A 22,567-nucleotide genomic window follows, 5' to 3' on the forward strand; every position below is an offset into this window, starting at 1 on the left:
TTCAGCCCTTAAATGTGCTTTTTTTATTTCTGAAAAAAGTTAAAAAAATTTTTTTCCTGAGACTGGTTAGTTCTCATTTAATATGCGACTGTTCTCTACCCGTATCACTTTTTAGCTTTTCTATTTCTGATTTATGCTTTTCTTTCAAATCATCTATTATTTTATTTCCCTTAAAAATATTAGGTTAAAAAAAGAGAGAAGAAAAAATACTAAGTTAAAGTTTTCATCTGCTTTGTGACCACATTTTTCTAGTGTGTTACTGTCTGCTTGAACATTATTAGGTTTATTTTCACCTTGTTTCCATAGCATGTATGAGATTAGATCATATTTCTTATTTGTTCCCAATCTTAAATGAGGTAGATTTTCCTGGACTATTAAGAAAACGCACTCTTGCCTCTCGGCCCCGCCCACGCCTCGCGCATGCTCTGGACCCCGCCCACTCCTGGGCCCCGCCCACGCCTCTCACACAGCGTCGCGGGCCACGCCCAGCCTCTTGCCTCTCGCCGGTGCCAGGCTTGCTGTATATTTTCCCGCCATTTCCAGCTTTTCTTGAGAACTGATTGATTTCGGTGAGATCCGAGGCTTTTGGGATCACTGCGGCCAAACAGGTAGGGCATGTAGTTAAAAAAGAGCTACTGCGGGCTTCCCTGGTGGCGCAGTGGTTGACAGTCCGCCTGCCGATGCAGGGGACATGGGTTTGTGCCCCGGTCCGGGAAGATCCCACATGCCGCGGAGCGGCTGGGCCCGTGAGCCATGGCCGCTGAGCCTGCGCGTCCGGAGCCTGTGCTCCGCGACGGGAGAGGCCACAGCAGTGAGAGGCCCGCGTACCGCAAAAAAAAAAAAAAGAGTTACTGGTAAATCTGAGACTCTGCTTAATCTCCATCACCCCTAGAAATCAGACGAGTCTTGCCCTCACAAATCCTGTTAACGGCCCTTCTTCTAAAGGGTTCATTTGGTCAACGCATTTGATTAAAATCGTTCTTGCTTCCCCTAAACAAACCAGGGCATATATTACTGTGACCTTTTCAGTAGTTCTTTAGACTCACTTTCTGGTAGAAGTTAGTGTATCTGTGAGCAACAAATAGGTATCTGAAGCTCATGCCTCTGTGTAATGCCTTTGCATTGAAACGTTTATTCAGTAAGTTTTTATCGTGAATCTTGCCCTTATGTGACAAAAATATTACAGTGTGGCACAAACCAGCCAATATTCTTTGAGCAAATGTCTCCATAAACTACTTTAAAACTTTTTTAAAGAAAAGACTTAAAAGAAAAGACTTCAGTGGGGAAAAATTTTACCTTCTGTTCTGATTTTTTCCCCCAATTTAATTTTAAATGAAATTAAACTAATATATATTACATTCTTGTAGTATATTCATGAAATTAAGCGTAAATCTATTAAATGTGTGAACTAATTACAGCTCTATGTATCAGCTCTGATTTTTTCTTTTTTTTTTTTTGCGGTACGCCGGCCTCTCACTGCCGTGGCCTCTCCCGTCGCGGAGCACAGGCTCCGGACGCGCAGGCTCAGCGGCCATGGCTCACGGGCCCAGCCGCTCCGCGGCATGTGGGATCTTCCCGGACCGGGGCACGAACTCGCGTCCCCTGCATCGGCAGGCGGACTCTCAACCACTGCGCCACCAGGGAAGCCCTCAGCTCTGTATTTTTTATGTCAGTTTCTTCATTTAAAACCTTACATTTCAGTGAATATCAGATACATCTTTTGAAAAATGATGGGATTGGAAAAAATGTTAAATGATTTTCAAGATCGCTTCCAGATCTATGATTCTGAGTTTCTATGGAGTAGAAGGAAATGTGAAAAGCTGAGACATCATGCATAAATAATGTTTCCATTAGATAAAATGTGTTCCAAGTGGCTAATATGTGATCTTGTATATTTGGTCCACTACCTTCTCCTTGCTCCATCTTGCTGTATCACAGGAAACTATTAGGAAAGAAATAGATTTTTTTTTAGGATTGTTTTTTCTAATTACAAATTAGTGCCTGAATTAATCCAGAAAATTTAGAAAACAAAAAAAGTGTAAAGGCAACACACACACACACACATACACATGATCTCACCATTCAAAAAGAAGTCATCATTGTCCTATTACTCTTCTAAATATGTATAATTTTTCTCTTTAGAAAATGGCATAGCATAGTCTGCAGTCTGCTTTTTTTACTTCAGAGGTATATGTACTTCCTCACATCCAATTGGAATACCCACAGTAATATGCCCACATCCCAATAAGTTAGCAGAAACTAAGTAAACATTGTTAAGTAGATTTTGGAACAGCTATAATTATGTTATGCCCCAGGTTATTCTCTTTCTCTGCTGCAGAATGGATTGGTTTCACTGCAACCTGTGTTTCCGAAAAGATGGGGCCCATTTCTTTGTCACCAGCTGTGGCCATATTTTCTGTAAAAAGTGTTTGACTCTGGGTGAGTGATTTAACTGTTTTCAGATTCAGGCAAAAATGTTTTTAACCTAGAAATAATGATTAACCATTTCTCTGTGTAACTTGGAATAAAAATCACTTAGTAGGCCGAAGGTGGTGTGGGTATAATAGGAAACTGTTGATTATGAAAATCGGAGGAATCCATTAAAAGGAATGATTTAGCAAATAGACTATCTATTACTTGAACATCAAAAGGTGCTTGTCAGTGTTCTGAAGCCTGTGGCAGGGAAAGCCACAAGGTTATCAGACTGATTAGAGGAAAGAGAAAAAATAAAAATAATGAATAGAAATTGGGAAAGTGTTTGATAACAAGAGCCATTTCTAATGGGAAGTAGTATAATCTGTGAAATCAGTTTAATTAGAAATGTTGACGATGGTGATAGTGGTGGGTGATACCTTTGTGGTTTAAAAAGTATTTTCATGTGTACCAGTTTTATGTATCCTCACCACAATCCCAGGAGGTAATTATTAGTAGACTCATTTTACAAATGAGGAGCTGGTTCAAATAGGCGATTTGACCAAGTTCTTGCAGCTGTTAAGTCTTAGAAGAGACAAATTTAAGGTGTGTCTTTTTTTTTCTTAATGCTAAAATACTTACAAGGTACGTATTATATTCTGTAGGTATGTATTCTGGGTAGTAGGTCCAGAAGAGGGACTTAAGATGTTTTGATCAGGGAAAATTTCATAGAAGAGATGTTGTTTCAATAGAGTTTTGAGTAATAAACTGGAGTCTGCCAAGTGAATTAGGCAGGGAAGATCATTCTGGTTTAAGAGAACAGCATGTGTAAAGGAATACAACATCATTAAACTTAGTACAGGGAAGTACATGTGGTTGGGATTGGTAGAGCATAAAAGGATAAAGTAAGAAATGGTGAGAGATGAGGCTAGAGTGGTAGGTAGTGGCCATATGATGGAAGGCTCTATATACCAGGCTAAAGAACCTGAACTTTATCCTGCAGGTGATGGAGAGCTGTGGAAGTTTCTTTGTCTTGTCTTTTTCTTAAATAGAAGAATGATTTGCACTTGCTAACTCACTCTGATAATAATATGGAAGGAAGATGGGGGAAAACTTCATCCCCAAGGAAAGAAGAGTCAGGTTAGGTAGCCTCTGGAGAAGCTTTTTCTCTATGTGAATCTCATGACCCTTTAAAGTTATCTGCTAATGTAACAAAGCTATTACTATGGTAACAGCAGCTCACTTTGGAGCAGTTTGTCTCGGTGAAGCATACGTCATGTGATGTTTTCTCCGGACATGGCATTTATCTTAATCAATAACCAGCACCACTACTAAAATTTTAACTTCACAGGAAGATGAGGAATTTTAATTTCCACATCTTTCAGATTGGGTTAATTAGAGAATGAGAGTAGGAGAGCTTCAAAACAATATCCAGGAATATTAGCAAGGTGAGAACAAGGCAGGAATAATTGGAGAGTTTCTTATGGTGCCTAATGTGTGCCTACTGTCAGGTAGATAGAATAAAAAATAATAACTTAAAGTTGAGATCTTTGGTACTCTTCCCAGACTCTAGTAAATGTACACTCCTGTACTCCTGCTGGGAGGCTACTGTCCCTCACCTGCAGAAGAAAACTGGGAATTTATAAAAAGGGAGATGGGTAGAGGTACAGTGTGAAAGCCTTACTTCTCATCAACATACAAGTTTGGAAACACTGATTTCAAGAATGGAGCTCAAGTTGATGTCCTTTTATAGCACAATGACATTTTGAATTCAGTAAGAACCCTCTTTTCATTAGCTAGCCTACTTGACTGTTATCATGTACTTTAGGAAAATCTTACCTCATACCCATGAGAACCAAACATTTTTTTCCCCTTTCCCCACTAGAAAAATGTGCTGTTTGTGGAACTGCCTGCAAGTATCTGGCTCTTTCTGATAATGTAAGTTTTTCCTCCCTGTCACAATCTTATCCCATTCCTGGTGTGTAGGAACTATACAAAGAATACAGTGGCTAAGAACTGAAATTTTGGGGGAATTCCCTGGTGGTCCAGTGGTTAGGACTTGGGGCTTTCACCGTGGGGGCCTGGGTTCAATCCCTGGTCAGGGAACTAAGATCCTGCAAGCCACGTGGCATCGCCAAAAAAAAAAACTGAAATTTTTTTTTTAAAAAAGGAACAAACAAAACGTGTAGATAGCAATTGAAAAAAAAAGGAGGTAAACTAGAGATAAAAGAATTATTTGTGGATTTGTGACTACTGTCACAGAAGCATTAGGTAGGAAGGATTAGGATATGTAGTCTACATCTCCTAGCGCAATAGTGATCGCCCTTTTAGCACAGTGAAATAATACCTGGTGCTTTAGAAAGGGTGCTATGTCTTTAACCATATTTGCCTGTATTTTATTTCATTCCATTGTGGATGTGTCTTACTCCCTTCATAGCTGAAACCTCAGGAGAAGATGTACTTCAAAAGCCCTATGGAGACAGCTTTGCAGTATTTTAGTCACATCTCTCAGGTATGAGAAATAAAAGTGAAGAAAATCTGATTTTCCAGGCAAGTTATAAATGCATCTTATTTCTTTTCCAGAGGTTCTCTTTAAACTGCATTCGCATATTTGTATACAATGGGGAGAAATTGGCTGCCCTGTTTGCTTTCTTCTCTGATGATAAATATCTCAACAGTTAACTTTTTACTCACCCAGAATCTGTGATAGGCTGTAAAAACTTCTATGTAGCTGACATCTTGCCTTGTGGTTCCTAGTTCTATTTAGTAATTTTTGAGGATAAAAAAGGTTCTAGAGAGCTTTGTCTTCTTTCTTCGTACATTTAATGAATCTTCTAAAAATTGCTTTGAATATACAGGCCTGACCCTGCAAACAATGGATTTAGTAGCCAAGCTTTTGCTTATAGACCTAAGTTCAAAAACGGATTTCTTGTTCTCCACTCTTATTTTTCAATAACCTCTCTTAGCAACACATATATATTTAATTCTTCAGTTAGTATTTATAATAGGTTGCCTGAATTTTGGAAGATATTTTTCTTTTCCTGATGCGTGATATGTTGTCATGCCATTGACTTGGTCAGGAGCAATAGAATTGTGGAAGGAAGTGAAGAGGAGACAGGACAACCATTTGAGAAAGTTCCCAAATTCTAAAAACTTTGGTTTTTCCCTTCCACTCTCCAGTTCTCCACCAAGATCATTTCATAGCCTCATGGGATTGCTATCTGGGCACATTTCTTGAGATTTTATCACTATTTTTCTTCTCTACTCTTCTTGTTCTTACGAGAATATTTTTTTATTAAACGTGAAGATGGTCCTTTGTCATGTTTGGCTGAAGACAGTAGGTTTAATTTTTCTTTGGTGTCTCCCCCTCAATCCTGACTCTGGAGATAGAGGAAGGGAAATTAAGGCTTTCACTGCATCCTGCTTTTAGCTGCTTGGGTGAACCATCATATCTGAGATACTATTTAACATTATGGGGAGATAAAATCCAGCTGAGACTCAAGGAGAAATGTAAACAAGGTCACATGAACAAGAGAAAGAGCAGAGCTTTGGTTAATAACTAAACCAGGGGTTAGTTAATGATCAGGAGAGAAATTATATGTAGTCCGAATTCTACCCTGCCTAATCATGGGACCAAATACACATGGTCAAGCAATCAAGATAAAATACATGAAAAGGGTCAGTTAATCATCACTGTAGTGAAGTGCCCGTTTGGTGAAGTCAGCAATGTCTGAAAATGTGTTTTCCCAATCTGTGAAGTTGAATAACTGATCCAAGTACTGTCTAGATTGTCTCATTCAGGCTTCTGCTCATATTTTTCTTCCTCAGTCAGACCTTTACTGACTCTCATATCTCAAATAGCAGCCCCAAGTCTACTTCTTACCCTGCTTTATTTTTCATCATAGGTCTTATCTCTAACATTATATAATTTATTTATTGTCTGAATCCTGCACTGCTTTCCCTTAGCATAATGTGTTCAAGGTTTATCCATGTTGTAGAATGTATTAGAACTTCATTAGTACTTTATTGCTTTTATGAAAATACAGAGGGACTTCCCTTGTGGGCCAGTGGTTAAGACTCTGCGCTCCCAGTACAGGGGGCATGGGTTTGATCCCTGCTTGGGGAACGAAGATCCCACATGCCATACGGCGTGGCCAAAAAAAAAAAAGATAAATGAAAATACAGAGAAAGACTTTTTTTTTAAATGAATTTATTTATTTATTTTGGGCTGCATTGGGTCTTCGTTGCTGCACGCGGGCTTTCTCTAGTTGTGGTGAACAGGGGCTACGCTTGGTTGTGGTGTGCGGGCTTCTCATTGCAGTGGCTTCTCTTGTTGTGGAACACGAGCTCTAGGCACGTGGGCTTCAGTAGTTGTGGCTCTCGGGCTGTAGAGCGCAGGCTCAGTAGTTGTGGCACACAGACTTAGTTGCTCCGCGGCATGGGGGATCTTCCCCAACCAGGGCTCGAACCTGTGTCCCCTGCATTGACAGGCTGATTTTTAACCAGTGCGTCACCAGGGAAGCCCAAGAAAGACTTTCATAAATTTAGTGTTGGGACTGACAAACTTTTTCTTGAAAGGTTAGTAAATATTTTAGGTTTTGCAGGCTATGCAACCTGTGTTGCAGCTACTCAACTCTGCTGTTGTAGCACAGAACAGCCACAGGCAATCTGTAAACAAATGGGTATGACTGTATTCCAGTAAAACTTTATTTACAAATACAGGCAGCTGGCCCTGATCATTAGTTGGCTGACTTGGAAGTCATATGTTTTGTTAACATACTTAAATAACTACCATATAAATCGTTTGAATAAAATCAGGTCAAGACCTGATCTCATAAATAGATCAGATCAGTTTCCCATCCCTCACTTAAATTTAAAGACTGAACAGCTGAGATAATCAATGGTGCCTTTGAAGAAAGGTTTTATTTAGTTGAAGATTATTTTACCTGAAAAGAAAAGTTTATCTGTCAGTTTTTAAGACTTCTGAAACAGTGTAGTTGAGTTCTTTATCACTACTGAGCAGGTCGAGGAACCTTAAGCCCCAGATCAAAGCCCCAGCTTTGATCACAAACTGTGCAACCCAAAACTTAACTCCCTGGCTGTGCCACGTGGCTTGTAGGATCTTAGTTCCCCGACGAGGGATCGAACCTGTGCCCTCTGCAGTGGAAGCGTGGAGTCTTAACCACTGGACCACCAGGGAAGTCCCCTTGCTTTTGATAAGGAAGCATTTTTAGGATTCTTTTTTGCTCAAATCTCTTTGAGCACCAAAGTAGTTTTGGCACATAGGTTAGTAGGTCTCTTGGCTATATATTGTATCTATCTGTAGTATCTATTGCTCGCCAACCCTTTGCCATTTTAGATAACTCCCAGGATTGAGTGCCTTTTTTCTGCTTCTGCATTGTTCAAATTTTCTAAAATGAATATGTTTTACTTTTATTGAAAACAAGAACAAATTTTAAAAAATAGATTACAGTGAATTCTTATCTGTGTAGAATTAGTTTAGTTTGCTTTTGAGTAGAAAGGAAAGAGTGTAGAGACTATATAAATTCAGAAGTAGAATTCTTTAGTAAGGTGGCAAAAGCAACTTGCAAATTAAATGAGAACAAAAAGTTTATGACAAAAGTACCAGATCTAGGAAGGACCTAAGAAAAAAGGTTTACGGTGTGAGTAGGGAGGAAACAAATGAGACCTGAATACTGCTGTGTATTCAAAAGTAGAACCTGACAAAGCTAAAATACTTTCCACATATTAACTTTTGATCTGATTCAGTAATCCCATGATAGGCACATCAGTATATCAAATGGTAAATTAAAGCAAAAGATAAAATTATTTACCCATGGCCAGAAATAAAATTCAGGAATAGATAAATCTCCTTCTGTGCCTCTTTGCCCTTTACTGTAGCAACATAAACAGCCTACAAGTGTCTATGTGTGAGTATCTTAGGGAAAGTAAATTGGTTACCAGTGCTCTGTAGAGCTAGGAATGTGGAAGCTGAGTCCAAGCTAATAGTAAACAAGTAAGGTCAGAACCAGTTCTAAGCTTGGAAACATTTTTTTGGTTGTCACTTCTTGCTCAAGATGAATGGTTATATTTTTAAAGGGTCATTCTATGTCAGAATGTTCTCATTAAGATATTAGGAAGGCACTTTTCTGGAAATGAAAACCTTTGGCTTTCCCTAGTTTTGGGGAATCATGAATTAGGTCAGATGCTCCAGAAGAAAATGATCAGTAATAGGGTATGAATTGATGGGTTTCCATTTGTTGCTACAAGTAAGGGGAAAGGAGTTAAGGGGGTTGTATGTCAAAGGTCTGTTTTTCCCTAGTAGGTGTGGAGTTTCCAGAAGAAGCAAACAGATCTCCTCATCGCCTTTTATAAGCATAGAATTACCAAGTTAGAAGCAGCCACACAGGAGGCACAGCAAACACTGACTAACCAGGACAAGTAAGTGACGAATGAAATCACCAGAGAGCGTTTTTCCTTTCATAGAAGCTGTAGCCCTTATTTCCTTACGGTTCCAAAGCCTAAAAATTGCTCCATGTGTGTTTATGTTTGTCTTGGTTAAGTCAGGTACAGAATTTTTGGTCTCTCAATCTCCATTTTATTTTTCTCTTTCTTCCCTCAAGGGGCCTTCCCTACTTTATAGCTTTCCCCTTTTACTTCCATCTGTCGAAAACTACTTCTTCAGAGAAATCAGACATGACTTTTTCACAGTAATAATGATGGAAGATTTAAAATGTTACCTCTAGGAGGGTGTGTTTTGGTTATTTTTTTGGCTGCGTTGGGTCTTTGTTGCTGTACGCAGGCTTTCTCTAGTTGCAGCAAGCGGGGGCTACTCTTCATTGTGGTGTTGGGGCTTCTCATTGGGGTGGCTTCTTTTGTTGCAGAGCATGGGCTGTAGGCGCGCAGGCTTCAGTAGTTGCAGCACGTGGGCCCTAGAGCGCACAGGCTTCAGTAGCTGTGGTGCATGGGCTCAGCAGTTGTGGCACACAGGCTCCGTAGTTGTGGCTCATGGGCTCTAGAGTGCAGGTTCAGTAGTTGTGGCGCACGGGCTTAGTTGCTCCACAGCATGTGGGATCTTCCCAGACCAGGGATTGAACCCGTGTCCCCTGCATTGGCAGGCAGATTCTTAACTACTGCGCCACCAGGGAAGTCCATGTTCTTTTGGAAATCTTAAGCTAAAAGATGGAATCCCTGATGGAAATTTTCAGACAGCAGCAGGCCAGGGGAAAATGTGTGGAGAGGAAATGCAGTTCTGTGTAAACTTCTGAAATCATACCACGTGACTGTTTATTTTGTCCACCTGATTCTTCTCAGCACCAAAACCCTGCCATTGCCCCCCTGAATCACCAGATCTCTGACAGAAATACCTTGTATAGTGGCAAGTATCTCTCCGGAAGCATTAACTAGATGTTGATAATAAAAATCAGGTTTTTTATCCCACTGACCTGCTGGAGCTGATTGTTTCTTTTTCCATCTTTTACCTAGAGAGCTGTCAGTCTTAAGGAAAGAGAATGGAGAACTGAAGAAATTGCTAGCCATCCTAAAGGTGAATGAAATAGATTTTCCATACTACTATTTTCTCTCTTACTAGGCCCATCTATCTAGCTGACTGAATAGAATTAGTGTTTCCTAACCTTTTTCACATCATGGCTGGTAATAATTGATAATATTTGTACAGCAAGCACACTGTAGTAAATGGACGAGGCCACAGAAGACCTTGGAGGGATGAAAGGACAAAATCTAGCACAGTGGTAACCTATTCTCGAATATCAGTGAGTCCATGGCATAACGCATGGGAAGCTCTCTTATAGAAGAGATATCTGTGGTAACTTAAAATTTGTCTTCAAGAATCCCAAGGCACCTCAGGACCTTTCCTGTCCCTCAAACTCTATTTCCTGGACATTTGTCTCTTCCCAAGATTGTCCTTTGTGTTTATATAATGTTCCTTTTGATCTTACTCTTGTAACTCTTCTAGCACATTGTAATCCTGTCATTTTCCTTGCTCTCCCCATAGACTCTTTATATTTCCCTACATGTATCAGTCTACAGGATTCCCAATGTGTTTTTGTGAAGAGGAACTAAAATTTTCTCTCCCCAAAGCTAATAATTTTCTGAGGAAACACTCACTGTTGCTGTTTTTTCTTCTATTGGGCATCTTAGTAACCACAACTAGAGGACATTGCAGCTTAGCTATCTGACAAGTAAGATCCATTGATTGGGACCATTGAGCTACAGCTTCCTTCACTCCCATTTTTTTCACCTACAGGAATCTCCAAGTTGGTACCAAGGCAGCAGGTCAGTTTTATCAGGCCTCATACCATCCCTCTTTGAAAATTTCTATCCTTTCTTTTTTTTTTTTAATTGGAGTATAGTTGCTTTACAATGTTGTGTTAATTTCTGCTGTACAGCAAAGTGAATTCTATCCTTTCTTGGCACTTGGCTGTAGCTCCTGTGTGGGCTCTGCGGTGGAGGGAATGGTTTATGAATTCATTTTTCACTTCTCCAAAAAAGAGCTCCTCACTGAAAAGTGCTGAACTAAAATCTTGGATGAATGCTCACCCTTGACCGTCACCTTATGAAATCCTACTCACCCCTCAAAATTGAACTCATGTGTCATTTCCTCTGTCAGCACTTTATTAGGCAGATTTAGATGTTCTATTATTCATTTATTCAATAAATATTCATTAAATACTTACTGTTTGTGAAGCACTGTGTTAGGTGTTGGGTGTACATCACCGATTATTCTAATTGTAAATGTCTATACCCTACCAGTTATTATATATTTTTAATATCAGCTCTGCATTGGTGGATTAAAAAGACATGGCCCCTGACTCACAGAAGCTAAAGTCTAGTGTTCTATCATACTTCCATACTTCTGACATACCCATTATAACACTTATGTTGCTCTTTTTCTTTTTGTCTCTCCCACTAGCCTGTGAGCCTCTCAAAAATAGGAACCATATTCTAGTTATCTTTGTAAGTTCAGGATCTAAGACTTATGAGCACTAAATAAATGTCTGTGGGTAGATGGAAGAGGGGATGGAGGGAGTGAGGGAATGGCAGATGTATGAATGGATGGACAGATGGATAGATATATGTAAAGTTGAGAGTACCTGGTAAGGCACTATGGGAAGGAAGAAAGAAGGACTTCAGAACTTCTATTATGGGCAATAGAGAAGTGGAGAAGATTTTGTTTAGGGAACTGGAGAGCCAAGGAGTCCCATATGGAAAGCTTGCCTCTGTATTTTGGGCTAATACCTGTAATACATGATTAGTAAGCAATCTGTGCTCAGAGAGAAGGCTGTTATTTCTGTAAATGATGACCTGATTGATCCTCTAAGGTGGCACTAAGTTCTGCTTAGAGAAAATAGAGCTGCCTTTCTTTTTTTTTTTTTTTCCTTGCAGGTCAACCACACCTCGACCAGTGGGCATTACTTCTCCATCACAGTCAGGTAGAGACCGTGTTTTGCCCAAATATCTGTGTGAGATGAGTAAATATCCTTTTCCCATATGGAAGATGGTTTCCTCTCAGAAAGTATAATGTGATTTTCCGAATCTTATGTATGACATGAAAAGGCCATACTCCTGGACACTCACTTGCAACATGTAGGCTAGGCAAGGCAGGGCGCACCATTGATGGCAACTTTTCATTCTGCATTTTATTCCCTTTCAGTTACTCCACGACCCAGTTCTCAGCATAGCAGCCAAGTGGTCAGGTGAGTAGAAAGCTACACAGCAGCATTAGAACTGTTGGCAAAAGATCAAGATGAAAGAAATGCCTAGATACGGCTGAGACAGGGACTGAGGAGACTTTATGTCTGTGTAAAAGTTTAATACCAGGTTTGTTTTTTCCTTTTTGTTTTGCCTTATACAGTCGGTCCTCCTCAGTGGAATCTATCCTTTATAGAGGGGCTGGCTTTAGTAACTTGGGACAGGTAAGAAATATTCACATTATCTTTTCAGATTGAGACTTCTAATGCTAAATGAAAGCCAAGATTAAAGCAAGAATATTAAACTTATATTGATTTTGGCATGAATTATATGATGCCATGCCTGGACTCTCTTTCAGCAATTCAGACCTGATGTTAGAAGCTGACCTAATTCATGACTCGGAATGAATAGGGGTGAAAATAGTGGACTGCATTAACAGTGTCCATCATGTTCATTTTGGAAGGAATAAAGTGTGAATCCTTCCTGGAGTCACGTACCCACTCTGGGAGAAAAACATATGCTTCAGTGTATAGCCATAGCATAAAATATGGAAACCAGAGAATCGGGATATATTTATTTATTTTATTATTATTTTTTTTTTGGCGGTACGCGGGCCTCTCACTATTGTGGCCTCTCCTGTTGCGGAGCACAGGCTCTGGACACACAGGCTCAGCGGTCATGGTTCACGGGCCTAGTCGCTCCGCGGCATGTGGGATCCTCCCGGACCGGGGCACGAACCCGTGTCCCCTGCATCGGCAGGCGGACTCTCAACCACTGCACCACCAGGGAAGCCCCGGGATATATTTATTAATGTTTATTATTTGTCCCTCAGGGAGCCAGAGCGCTGCAGGGAAGGAGCACTCCAAGAGACTCTTTTACTGGTGAGAGGGGCAGTGTAGGGGAAGGAGTCAGAAGCCAACACATTCTGAGCAGATTTCTGGTTTTCTGTACATAATATAATGCCATTTTACTTTTTCTCCAGAAGGTGGTTCCAGATACAACTTTTCTAGTAATGATATTTCTGTTCTCAAACTGATAAGGGGAAAATTGAAACTTGAGTATTAGAAAGTCATTGAAACCCTCTGGTCAGGAGACTGGAGAGTAACTTTTAAAATAATTGACCTGGATTTTAATTGCCACAAGATGGCAGTAGAAGTTAGATCTAAAAGAAAGATTAACTAGATGCCAATTATGTTAGCCTGAAGGGTATCTGGCTTCTTCACTGTGTATCAAACACAAAAATATTACAGTGAAGAAATATTTTGGTTCCACCTACTTAATTTCTTGTCTCTTTCCCCTTAGAACTATTACTGTTATTACTGTTTTTCAAGGCATTAGTCAGTCCATAGAGTATACTTGGAGAGGATTTCCCTTTCTTTCCCAAGAGGCAGTTTTGAAATTCACAGATCTCTTCCTGGATAACCATTTTTGAAATTCACCAAATAGCCTCCCTCCAGTTCTTTCATATTCACCCCTTTGAAAAACGTAGGTGCTCTAGCCAATTTATTTCTGTTAGGTTAGTAGTAATACTCTCTTTTATTTCTGATTTTAGTTATTTGGGGCTTTCTTCTTTTTTCTTGGACAGCCTGGCTAAAGATTAGTCCATTTTTTAAACAGTTCTAAAAAGGAAGTTTATTTTAAAAAAATTTTTAAATTAAAGTATAGTTGATTTACAATATCATCTAAATTTCAGGTGTACGGCACAGCAATTGAGATATATATATATATATATATATATATCTGTACCATCTTCCAGAAAAAAATCGAATGAACTTTTTGGCCAACCCAATACAGACTATACATACATATGTATGTATATTTATATAACTGAATCTATATATACATATATTTTTTCAGATTCTTTTCCCTTATAAGTTATTATATAATATTGAGTATAGTTTCCTGTGCTATGCAGTAGGTCCTTGTTGGTTATCTGTTTTTTTTTTAAATTAATTAATTAATTTATTTATTTTGGGCTGCACTAGGTCTTCGTTGCTGTGCGTGGGCTTTCTCTGGTTGTAGTGAGCAGGGGCTACTCTTCGTTGTGGTGCTCTCATTGCGGTAGCTTTTCTTGTTGTGGAGCACGGGCTCCAGGTGCGCAGGCTTCAGTAGTTGTGGCATGTGGGCTCAGTAGTTGTGGCTTGCAGGCTGTAGAGCGCAGGCTCAGTAGCTGTGGTGTGCGGGCTTAGTTGCTCTGCGGCACGTGGGATCTTCCCAGACCAGGGCTCGAACCCCTGTCCACTGCATTGGCAGGCGGATTCTTAACCACTGCACCACCAGGGTTATCTATTTTATATATAGTAGTATGTATGTGTTAATCCCAGCCTCCAGATTTATCCTGCCCCTCACCCCACAGGATTAGTCAATTTTGTTTGTCATTTCAAAGAACCAACTTTTAGTTTTCTTGATTTTTCTCTATTATTTTTCTATTCTCTATTTCATTTATTTCTGCCCTAATTATTTTCTTTCCGTCTGCTTTTGGGTTTAGTTCTCCTCGTTTCTTAAAGTGGACGGTAGCATTATTGACTTGAGATCTGCTTTTTTAATATAGACTTTTACAGTTATAAATTTCATTCTGAGCACTGCTTTCACTGCATCCTTTTAAGTTTTAGTATGTTGTGTTTTTGTTTTCATTCATCTCAAAGTATTTTCTAACTTCTGTGATTTTCTTTTCTTTGACCCATTAGTTACTTAGCAGTGTTGATTATCCACATAATTGTTAATTTCCCAAATTTCCTCCTGTTAATTGATTTTAATTTCATTTCATTGTTGTTGAACAACATACTTTGTATGGTTTAGATCCTTTTAAATTTATAGCCTAAAACATTGTCTATCCTGGGGAAAGTTCCCTGTACACTTGAAAAGAATGTGTATTCTGCTGTTGTTGGGTGGAGTGTTCTATAGATATCTGTTAGATTTAGTTGGTATATAGTGCCATTTAAATCTTCTGTTTTCTTGCTGATCTTCTGTCTTGCTGTTTTATCCATTATTGAAAGTGGGGTATTGAAAGCTCTATTATTGTTGAATTGTCTACTTTTCTCTTCAATTCTGTCAGTTTTTGCTTCATGTATTTTAGGACTTTGTTGTTAAGTGCATATATAAGTGTTATATCTTCTTGATGGGTTGACCCTTTTATCATTTTGACCTTTGTCTCTAGTAACAATGTTGTCTTAAAGTGCATTTATCTGTTATTACCCATTCCAGCTCTCTTTTGTTTACTGTTTGTGTGGAATATCTTTTTCCATCCTTTTACTTTAAATCTATATGTGTCTTTGAATTTACAGTGAGTCTTTCATAGATGATGTATAGTTGGATCTTTTTTCACCATTTGGCCAGTTTCTGCCTTTTAATTGGAGAGTTTAATACATTTACATTTAATGTAATTATTAATAAGGAAAGACTGCTTCTGCCATTTTGCTATTTGTTTTCTATGTGTCTTTTTTTTTTTTTTTTTTTGCCACACCACACAGCATGTGGGATTTTAGTTCCCCGACCAGGGATTGAACCTGTGCCCCCTACAGTGGAAGCATGGATTCTTAACCAGTGGACCACCAGGGAAGTCCCTATTTTCTATATGTCTTATGTATGTTTTGTTCCTCACTTCCTCCATTTTTGCTGTCTTTTGTGTTAAACAGCTATTTTCTAGTGTACCATTTTACTTTCTTTCTTGTTTCTTTCACTATATTTTTTGTTATTTTCTTAGGGATTAACATCATAATTAACATCATAATTTATAACAATTTAGTTCAGATTATACCAAACTTAATTTCAACAGTGTACAAAAACTTTTCTCCTATATAGTTCCATTCCCCTCTCCATTCCATTGTGCTGTTATTATATAGATTATATCTTTAAAAATTGTGTTCTCATCAACATAAATTTATAATTATGTTTTATGCAGTTGTCTTTTAAATCAGATAGGAGGAAGTTACAAAAATACACTTATACTTTTATGTTTATCAATGTAGTTATCTTTACCAGTGATCTTTATTATTTCTTCATGTAGATTTGAGTTACTGTCTGGTGTCCTATCACTTAAGCTTGAAGGACTCTCTTTAGTATTTCTTGTAAAGCAGGTTTGGTAGTGATGAATTCTCTTAATTTTGACACTCATCTGGGAGTGTCTTAATTTCTCCTTCATTTTTGAAGGATAGTTTTGCTGGATTTAAAATTTTTGATTGACAGTCTTTCAGCATTTTTAATACATTATCCTCCTATATTCTGGCCTCCATGGTTTCTGAGGAGAAATCAGTGCCAATTTTATTGAGAATCCCTTTCATGTGATGAATGGCTTCTCTCTTGCTGCTTTCAAGTTTCTTTTTTTACCTTTAGCTTTCAACAGTTTATGATGAGTCTAGGTGCGGATCTCTTTGATTTATCCTCTTTGGGATTTGTTGAGCTTCTTGGATGTATAGATTAATGTTTTCATCTAATTTGGGAAGTTGTCAGCCATTATTTCTTCAGATAATTCTTTCTGCCCTTGGTCCTCTCTGTTCTCCTGGAACTCCCATTTTGCACATGCTGGTGTGCTTGATGGTATTCCACCAAGGTCTTTGAGGCTTTGTTCATTTTTCTTCATTCCTTTTTCTTTCTCTTCTTCATACTGGATAATCTCAATTGATTTATCTTCAAATTTGCTGATTCTTTTTTCTGACTGCTCATATCTCTAGTGAAGTTTACATTTTCAATTCCAGAACTTATATTTGCTTCTTTTTAATATAATATTTCTTTATTAGTGTTCTCTATTTGATGAGACCATTCTTATACTGTTGTTTATTGCTTTAGACATGGTTTCCTTTAGCTAACTGAACATGTTTAAAATAGCTGATTTAGGGACTTCTTGGCAGTCCAGTGGTTAAGACTGTGCTTCCACTGCAGGGGATATGGGTTCGATCCCTGTTCGGGGGAACTAGGATCCCGCATGCCTGTCAACGTGGCCAAAAAAAAAAAAAAGAACCGCTCGGTTAAAGTCTTTGTCTTTAAAATCCAATGTATCTGAGCTTCCTCAAGGACAGTTTCTATTGCTTGTGCTTTTTTCCTTTACATAGATCATACTTTCTTGTTTCTTTCATGCTTCATAATTTTTTGTTGAAAACTGGACAGCTAAATAATATAGCATGGCAACTCTAAGAATCAGATACTTCCTCCCTTCCCAAGGTTTGTTGTTGTTGCTGTTTGTCATTGTTTAGTGACTTTCTAAAACTGATTCTGTAAAATCTGTATTCTTTCTCGTGTGGCCACCGAAGTCTCTATTTGGTTAGCTTAGTGTTCAGCTAATGATTGGACAGAGCTTTCCTTAAACACCTAGTACCAATAAATCCCTCAGTGTTTGCTGAGGGACTGTGCGTTGGGGTGCACCTTCAACATGCAGCTGACGACTGTGCCTTAGCCTTCACTTTCTGCTTGTATGACCTCAAGGTAGTCCCAAGGTGAGAGCTTAGAGCCTTTTCAATCTTTACTGAGCATGCACACAGCCCTGTGCATGCACATGGCCTAGATTCCCAAGAACTTGTTGTTCCTTTTCAAAATCCCCGTGGACAGGTCATTCCGCAGCTTTTCCTTTTATGCTTTTTGGTTAGCCTATTGTTTGCCCCAACTGATATTCACCTCCTCAGGCAGGCTAAACAAGTGCCTCTAATTATTTGCAACAAACACTCCTGGGGAAAAAGCTTTTCACACTTGGTGAACTCTTAAGCTCCAAGTCCTGGTAAGTTTGGCTCCAAGTCAGGTCAAATAAAGGCAGCCTTGCAAGTGAAGTCTTCCAGTGAACAACTAGGCAGGTCAAGTATGACAATTCTCTGGGAATGAGGTTTTGAAAGAGCTCCAACCCCATTCCATCCCCTATGATGACTGCCAAACTGTTGATTTTCAAGGCTATCATGGAGCTGGAGAGGGAGAAATGGGAATAGGGCAAGTTAAAATGTCACAAAGCTCACTGTTCTTACTCACATTCAGCTATTTTTCTGGAATAAACATTCCCCAGATTGCTAAAAGCCCTTTGTTAATTTCCAGAATTCTGAAGAAGTTGATTCTGACAATTTTTGCCAGTTTTCTCATTCCTTTTATGGAGAGAATCTGTGGAGGTCCTTACTCTACATTTTTACTGCTGTCACTCCCAGCCAATTTAATGACCCTTTGTCTTTAGCCATCCTTTCTGATAATCTTCACCTTAGAGGGGAAACCAAGGCACAGATACATTAGAACGCATCAAGGCAGTGATGGATCCTTGCCCATAAACTCATGAAAGGGCGAGGAAAGCACCTTTATGATCCACTGCTAGGTGACTTGTGGGCTTTTTCTCTTGCCATTAGCCCCCAAGTCTAACATATATACCAAAATCTTTGATCCGCTGTTCCTTTGCCCTGGCCCCCAGAATACCTGGATCTCTTCTTGGTTCATGAATTATCTCATAGGCTCATTTTTATGCTTTTCAGAAACCCCTTCACCAGCTTCCACTCACAGCCTATCTTACAGGTAAGTAATACTGCTTCCTTTCACTTGAGATCTGTTCCCACTGACATTCTGCCAGCAGCCCTGTGGTTACTTCTCCACTGGCCTATACCACTGAAGTTTATAATCTACCTTGTAAACAAAAGAGAAGGTTGAACAGTACTGTGTCTAATATACATCTGAATTACTTAATTGTATTCTGAGTTGCAAGCAGGGGATTCATTTCCTCTCTGGTTTAATTGTATAGGCTCTTCCTTTACACATGGTTTTTACTTCAACCTTTCCTTTTCTCTGCTGATGCTTTTATTTCCCTTCCTTAGACCTTCATCTGCCTCCTCCGGACAGGGGATTTTTTCTTTCAGACCATCCCTAAGTGGTGGGGATTCAGGTCAAATAGGAGTCCTCACCCCCAATAATTCAGGTAAGTTAAATAACATTCCCAAAGGAGTGGAGCTTCAACCATTGACATAAACACTAAAATGAAGATTTTCAAGGTGCAAAGAAGTTGGGATTTTTACACCCCAGCCCCTGAAAAAAGCACTGTCTCAAGTTTGACCCCTTAATATTCTTTAAGAGTTAACCCCATTTCCTTCACAGTTAGGGCAGGCTTTGGCTTGTGCGTAAATATCACTCATCCTGTCACCTGGAGTAGAGTTCTGCTCTTTAGCCAGAAGGTTGGCCTGTAGAATTAAACTGGCTTTTTGTTTGTTTCTTTTGAGATCCCTATGTTGCAGCATTGCTGGGAGCTTAGTGCTGAATGAGAATGATAAAACCAGCATCCTTTTTTCTCCTCATGTTTTCCCAAAAGGTACCTCTGCTACCAGTCCTTGTGATAAGGGGCTGTCATCTTTCATAGCTCACCAAAATCTTTATATTGTCTCTACATCTTTCTACTCATAGTTAAACTCAAATCTCAGACCTCTGTGTCACCACCCCATCCTCACAGTAAAAGAATGGACTTTATATTATAACCCACCTCTTGAATTGCTGAGCTAACAGTCTTTTCCCTTCTGAGTAGTGTACTGCAGATTAAGAACCACTTATTTATCCTGATGCATAAATAACAATACTGAGAAACTGCCCCAGGTAGTTATCTTTCACTATTTAATTCCATCCTCCAGGTCAAAGGGAGAGCAGAACCACACTAGAGGGTCTTCCTGGTTTCCAGCTACCAGCCCTACAGGTGAGCCCTGGCCAGTCTAACTGGTCTGCTCATGAAAACCTCACACAGTTAGGCCTGCACACTTAATGCCTCATTCTGGTCTCTTGTTAAGGTGATAGAATGTAACCAGTGGAGAATGACGTGGTTTCAAGTGTGGTAACCACAGGTACACAGTTTTCCAGAGTGGTGTCACTCTGATAATATGACTGTTAGATTACCTTCCTGGTTTGGGGTTTAAAAATTAGGTCACAGGGCTTCCCTGGTGGCGCAGTGGTTGAGAGTCCGCCTGCTGATGCAGGGGACACGGGTTCGTGCCCCGGTCCGGGAGGATTCCACATGCCGCGGAGCGGCTGCGCCTGTGAGTCATGGCCGCTGAGCCTGCGTGTCTGGAGCCTGTACTCCACAGCGGGAGAGGCCACAACGGTGAGAGGCCCGTGTACAGCAAAAAAAAAAAAAAAAAAAAAAAATTAGGTCACATAGTAATGAAAGGTTTTAAACTGAGAGGTCTTGGCCAGGGTGAACTAAGGATGTGGACACAAATGACATTCCCAAGAGTTTCACAGAAAGGGGTTTTCAATGGAATATATATTTTGGATAGAGGTACTGCTTGAACTAGGAAAAACCATTTTCATTTCTCCAAAGAGCAACAGCAGAATAATGTTTTGTAAATTTATGAGACTATTATTCTGATCCAGAAAACAAGAGGAAAAGGGCATGGGAACGAGAAGAGAGGTTTGTAAGGAGCTCTATTAAATGAAAAGTCCAGTCTTGCCTTTTAAGTTCACTTTTACACCTTGGGTTTTGAGGATATTTAGGCCAAGCTCCTGGTGACCTACTAAGGTAGGTAAATATTTTGCTCTCATGTTCCAAAATTCCCTTTATTTTTGTCAGCAAGGAATTAGGGTCTAAGCCTTAACAGACAACGCTAGGGAAATAACATCCCTCTAAGACCCTCGTAAATCGAGGGATTAATCTACAGGTGAAAAAAAGACTTAAGACACATATAAACCATCTGCAAATAAATGGCCTCCAGTTGGATCTTGATTGGAACAAACTGTAAAAACCGTTTATGAGACAGTTGAGGAAAACTGAATACTTAGTGGACATTTTATATTAAGGAATTGTTAATAGTGTTTTTTTTGTAGGCATGATGCTATTGTGGTTATGTTTTTAAAAATAGTCTTTATCTTTTAGAGATGCATACTAAAATACTTATGGATAGAAAATTAAATGATTGTCTGAATTTTGCTTTAGCTTAATCTAGTGGAAAGGGGCAGTGTGAGAAAGTAGAAATGAAAGAAAATTGGCCATGAGTTAATTGTTGAAGTTGGGTGATGAGTGATGAGTACATGTGAGTGCATTATACTACTGTTTTTGTATTTTTTGAAAATTTCCATAATAAAGTTAGAAAAAGAGTTATTGAAGAAAGTACCACTTCCCCAGAGGCCTAACAACTCTGCCTCCCTGGTAATCATCTCTGGGTATGGTAGTCATGTTCCAGGCTTCCCAAAACTGTTTGATTTTCAAATATTCGGCTTTATCACCATAAACCACGGAAATGCTCCAGTTTCATAAGTAGCAACAAAGCATTTGTCACATTAGATGTATCAAATCTTAGTTTGGAAAAGTTAGTTTTCATGAAATGGAGAAAACTATGGGGAAGCAACAGCAGCAGTTTACTGTCACAATAAACTTCATATAATGACTTGAGAGGGCCTTACTTGCCCTTTTTGTTACAAACACCCTTAACTGCCTTCCTGTCCTGTGCTGCAGAATCTCTACCAACAGAGGCAGATGGGATTAGCCAGGGGGAGAGAAGCATGGAACACTCCCAGATAGACCATTTTCAAGATCTGATCTATACATACTGCTGAAGGATGGACGGTAGCATCTCATACTCATTTAGGTGTGATGGCCTTGGAAAATGTACCCCTACCTTGTTTCCTGGTTTCACTCTGTACCTTCTCTCTCTCAATCTTAATCCTATACACCCTGTATTACTTCCTATGAAAATGGTCAGGTCAGAGCTTCAGGAAGATGTTTATATCTCTCCCACAAGATACAGATAGCTCCCTTATTTCCTGCAACTTGAAACAAGGTTATAAAAACAATTCTTGGCATCATTGGGGGTGGGGGGTGGGGTGATATACTTATTAACCATGTTTTATTTCTGGATTTCACTTTTTAGCTTTGGATATATTCTCCCACTGCCGATGTTAACAAGCCACAACACTGTTCCTTGCCCTAATTTATTATACTTTTTCTATTTGCCTATTGTTTCCTCTGTGCCTAGTTACTATTAAATATGTTGATTTTCCTTTCTGTTTGGTAACGGTTGGAGACACAGGCTTACTAAAGTACACAGATAATGAAATAAAGAGGATGTCCTTTTATTGCTACTGCAACTCTATTGGTATTACAAGCTCTCAAATGGTGGAATGGGCAAAGAACACTACCACTGAGATCAAACATTTATTCTTCTTTGGGTACTAAGGGGTAGAAATGAGGGATTAAATGGGTAGGCCACTGGCAGGCATACCTTAAGCAAAAATATTGGAAAAATGTAAAGATAGCATCTGCCAGAAATAAATTTGGTCTTGGGAATGACCTTGTAGCTGAATAGGATCCCACTACCCTTTCTGAAACTGAATTTATTTTAAAGGCATTTCTAAACTCCCTCTCTTCTGAGCAAGAGCCTGTGCTGTAGCAGATGCAGAAAAAAGTCTGCCTAGTGATAGATACGGATCTACTAACTTTTCAAGTTTTTGTTCTTTTACTTTACCTCAGTATATCCTGCCGCTTCAAAAATAAATAAAAAGTATACTAAATCAG

At 39.3% G+C, this 22,567-nt stretch overlaps 1 protein-coding gene across 1 annotated transcript; it reads left to right on the top strand.

The window, feature by feature from the left end:
* Positions 1-546: 546 nt before the first annotated feature.
* Positions 547-22,013, top strand: RNF212B (ring finger protein 212B). The gene is made up of 15 exons (XM_024753254.1): positions 547-608; positions 2,339-2,439; positions 4,298-4,350; positions 4,850-4,924; positions 8,738-8,853; positions 9,898-9,958; positions 10,679-10,707; positions 11,818-11,864; positions 12,086-12,128; positions 12,287-12,347; positions 12,956-13,004; positions 18,558-18,597; positions 18,894-18,994; positions 19,695-19,756; positions 21,509-22,013. The coding sequence occupies exons 2-15, from the start codon at positions 2,340-2,342 to the stop codon at positions 21,572-21,574; spliced, it is 903 nt and encodes a 300-aa protein (XP_024609022.1). The 5' UTR covers positions 547-608; position 2,339; the 3' UTR covers positions 21,575-22,013.
* Positions 22,014-22,567: the final 554 nt, after the last annotated feature.

The sequence above is a fragment of the Neophocaena asiaeorientalis genome, unplaced genomic scaffold, assembly GCF_003031525.2.
Source record: "Neophocaena asiaeorientalis asiaeorientalis breed wild unplaced genomic scaffold, Neophocaena_asiaeorientalis_V1.1 scaffold1186, whole genome shotgun sequence".
Lineage (NCBI taxonomy): Eukaryota > Metazoa > Chordata > Mammalia > Artiodactyla > Phocoenidae > Neophocaena > Neophocaena asiaeorientalis.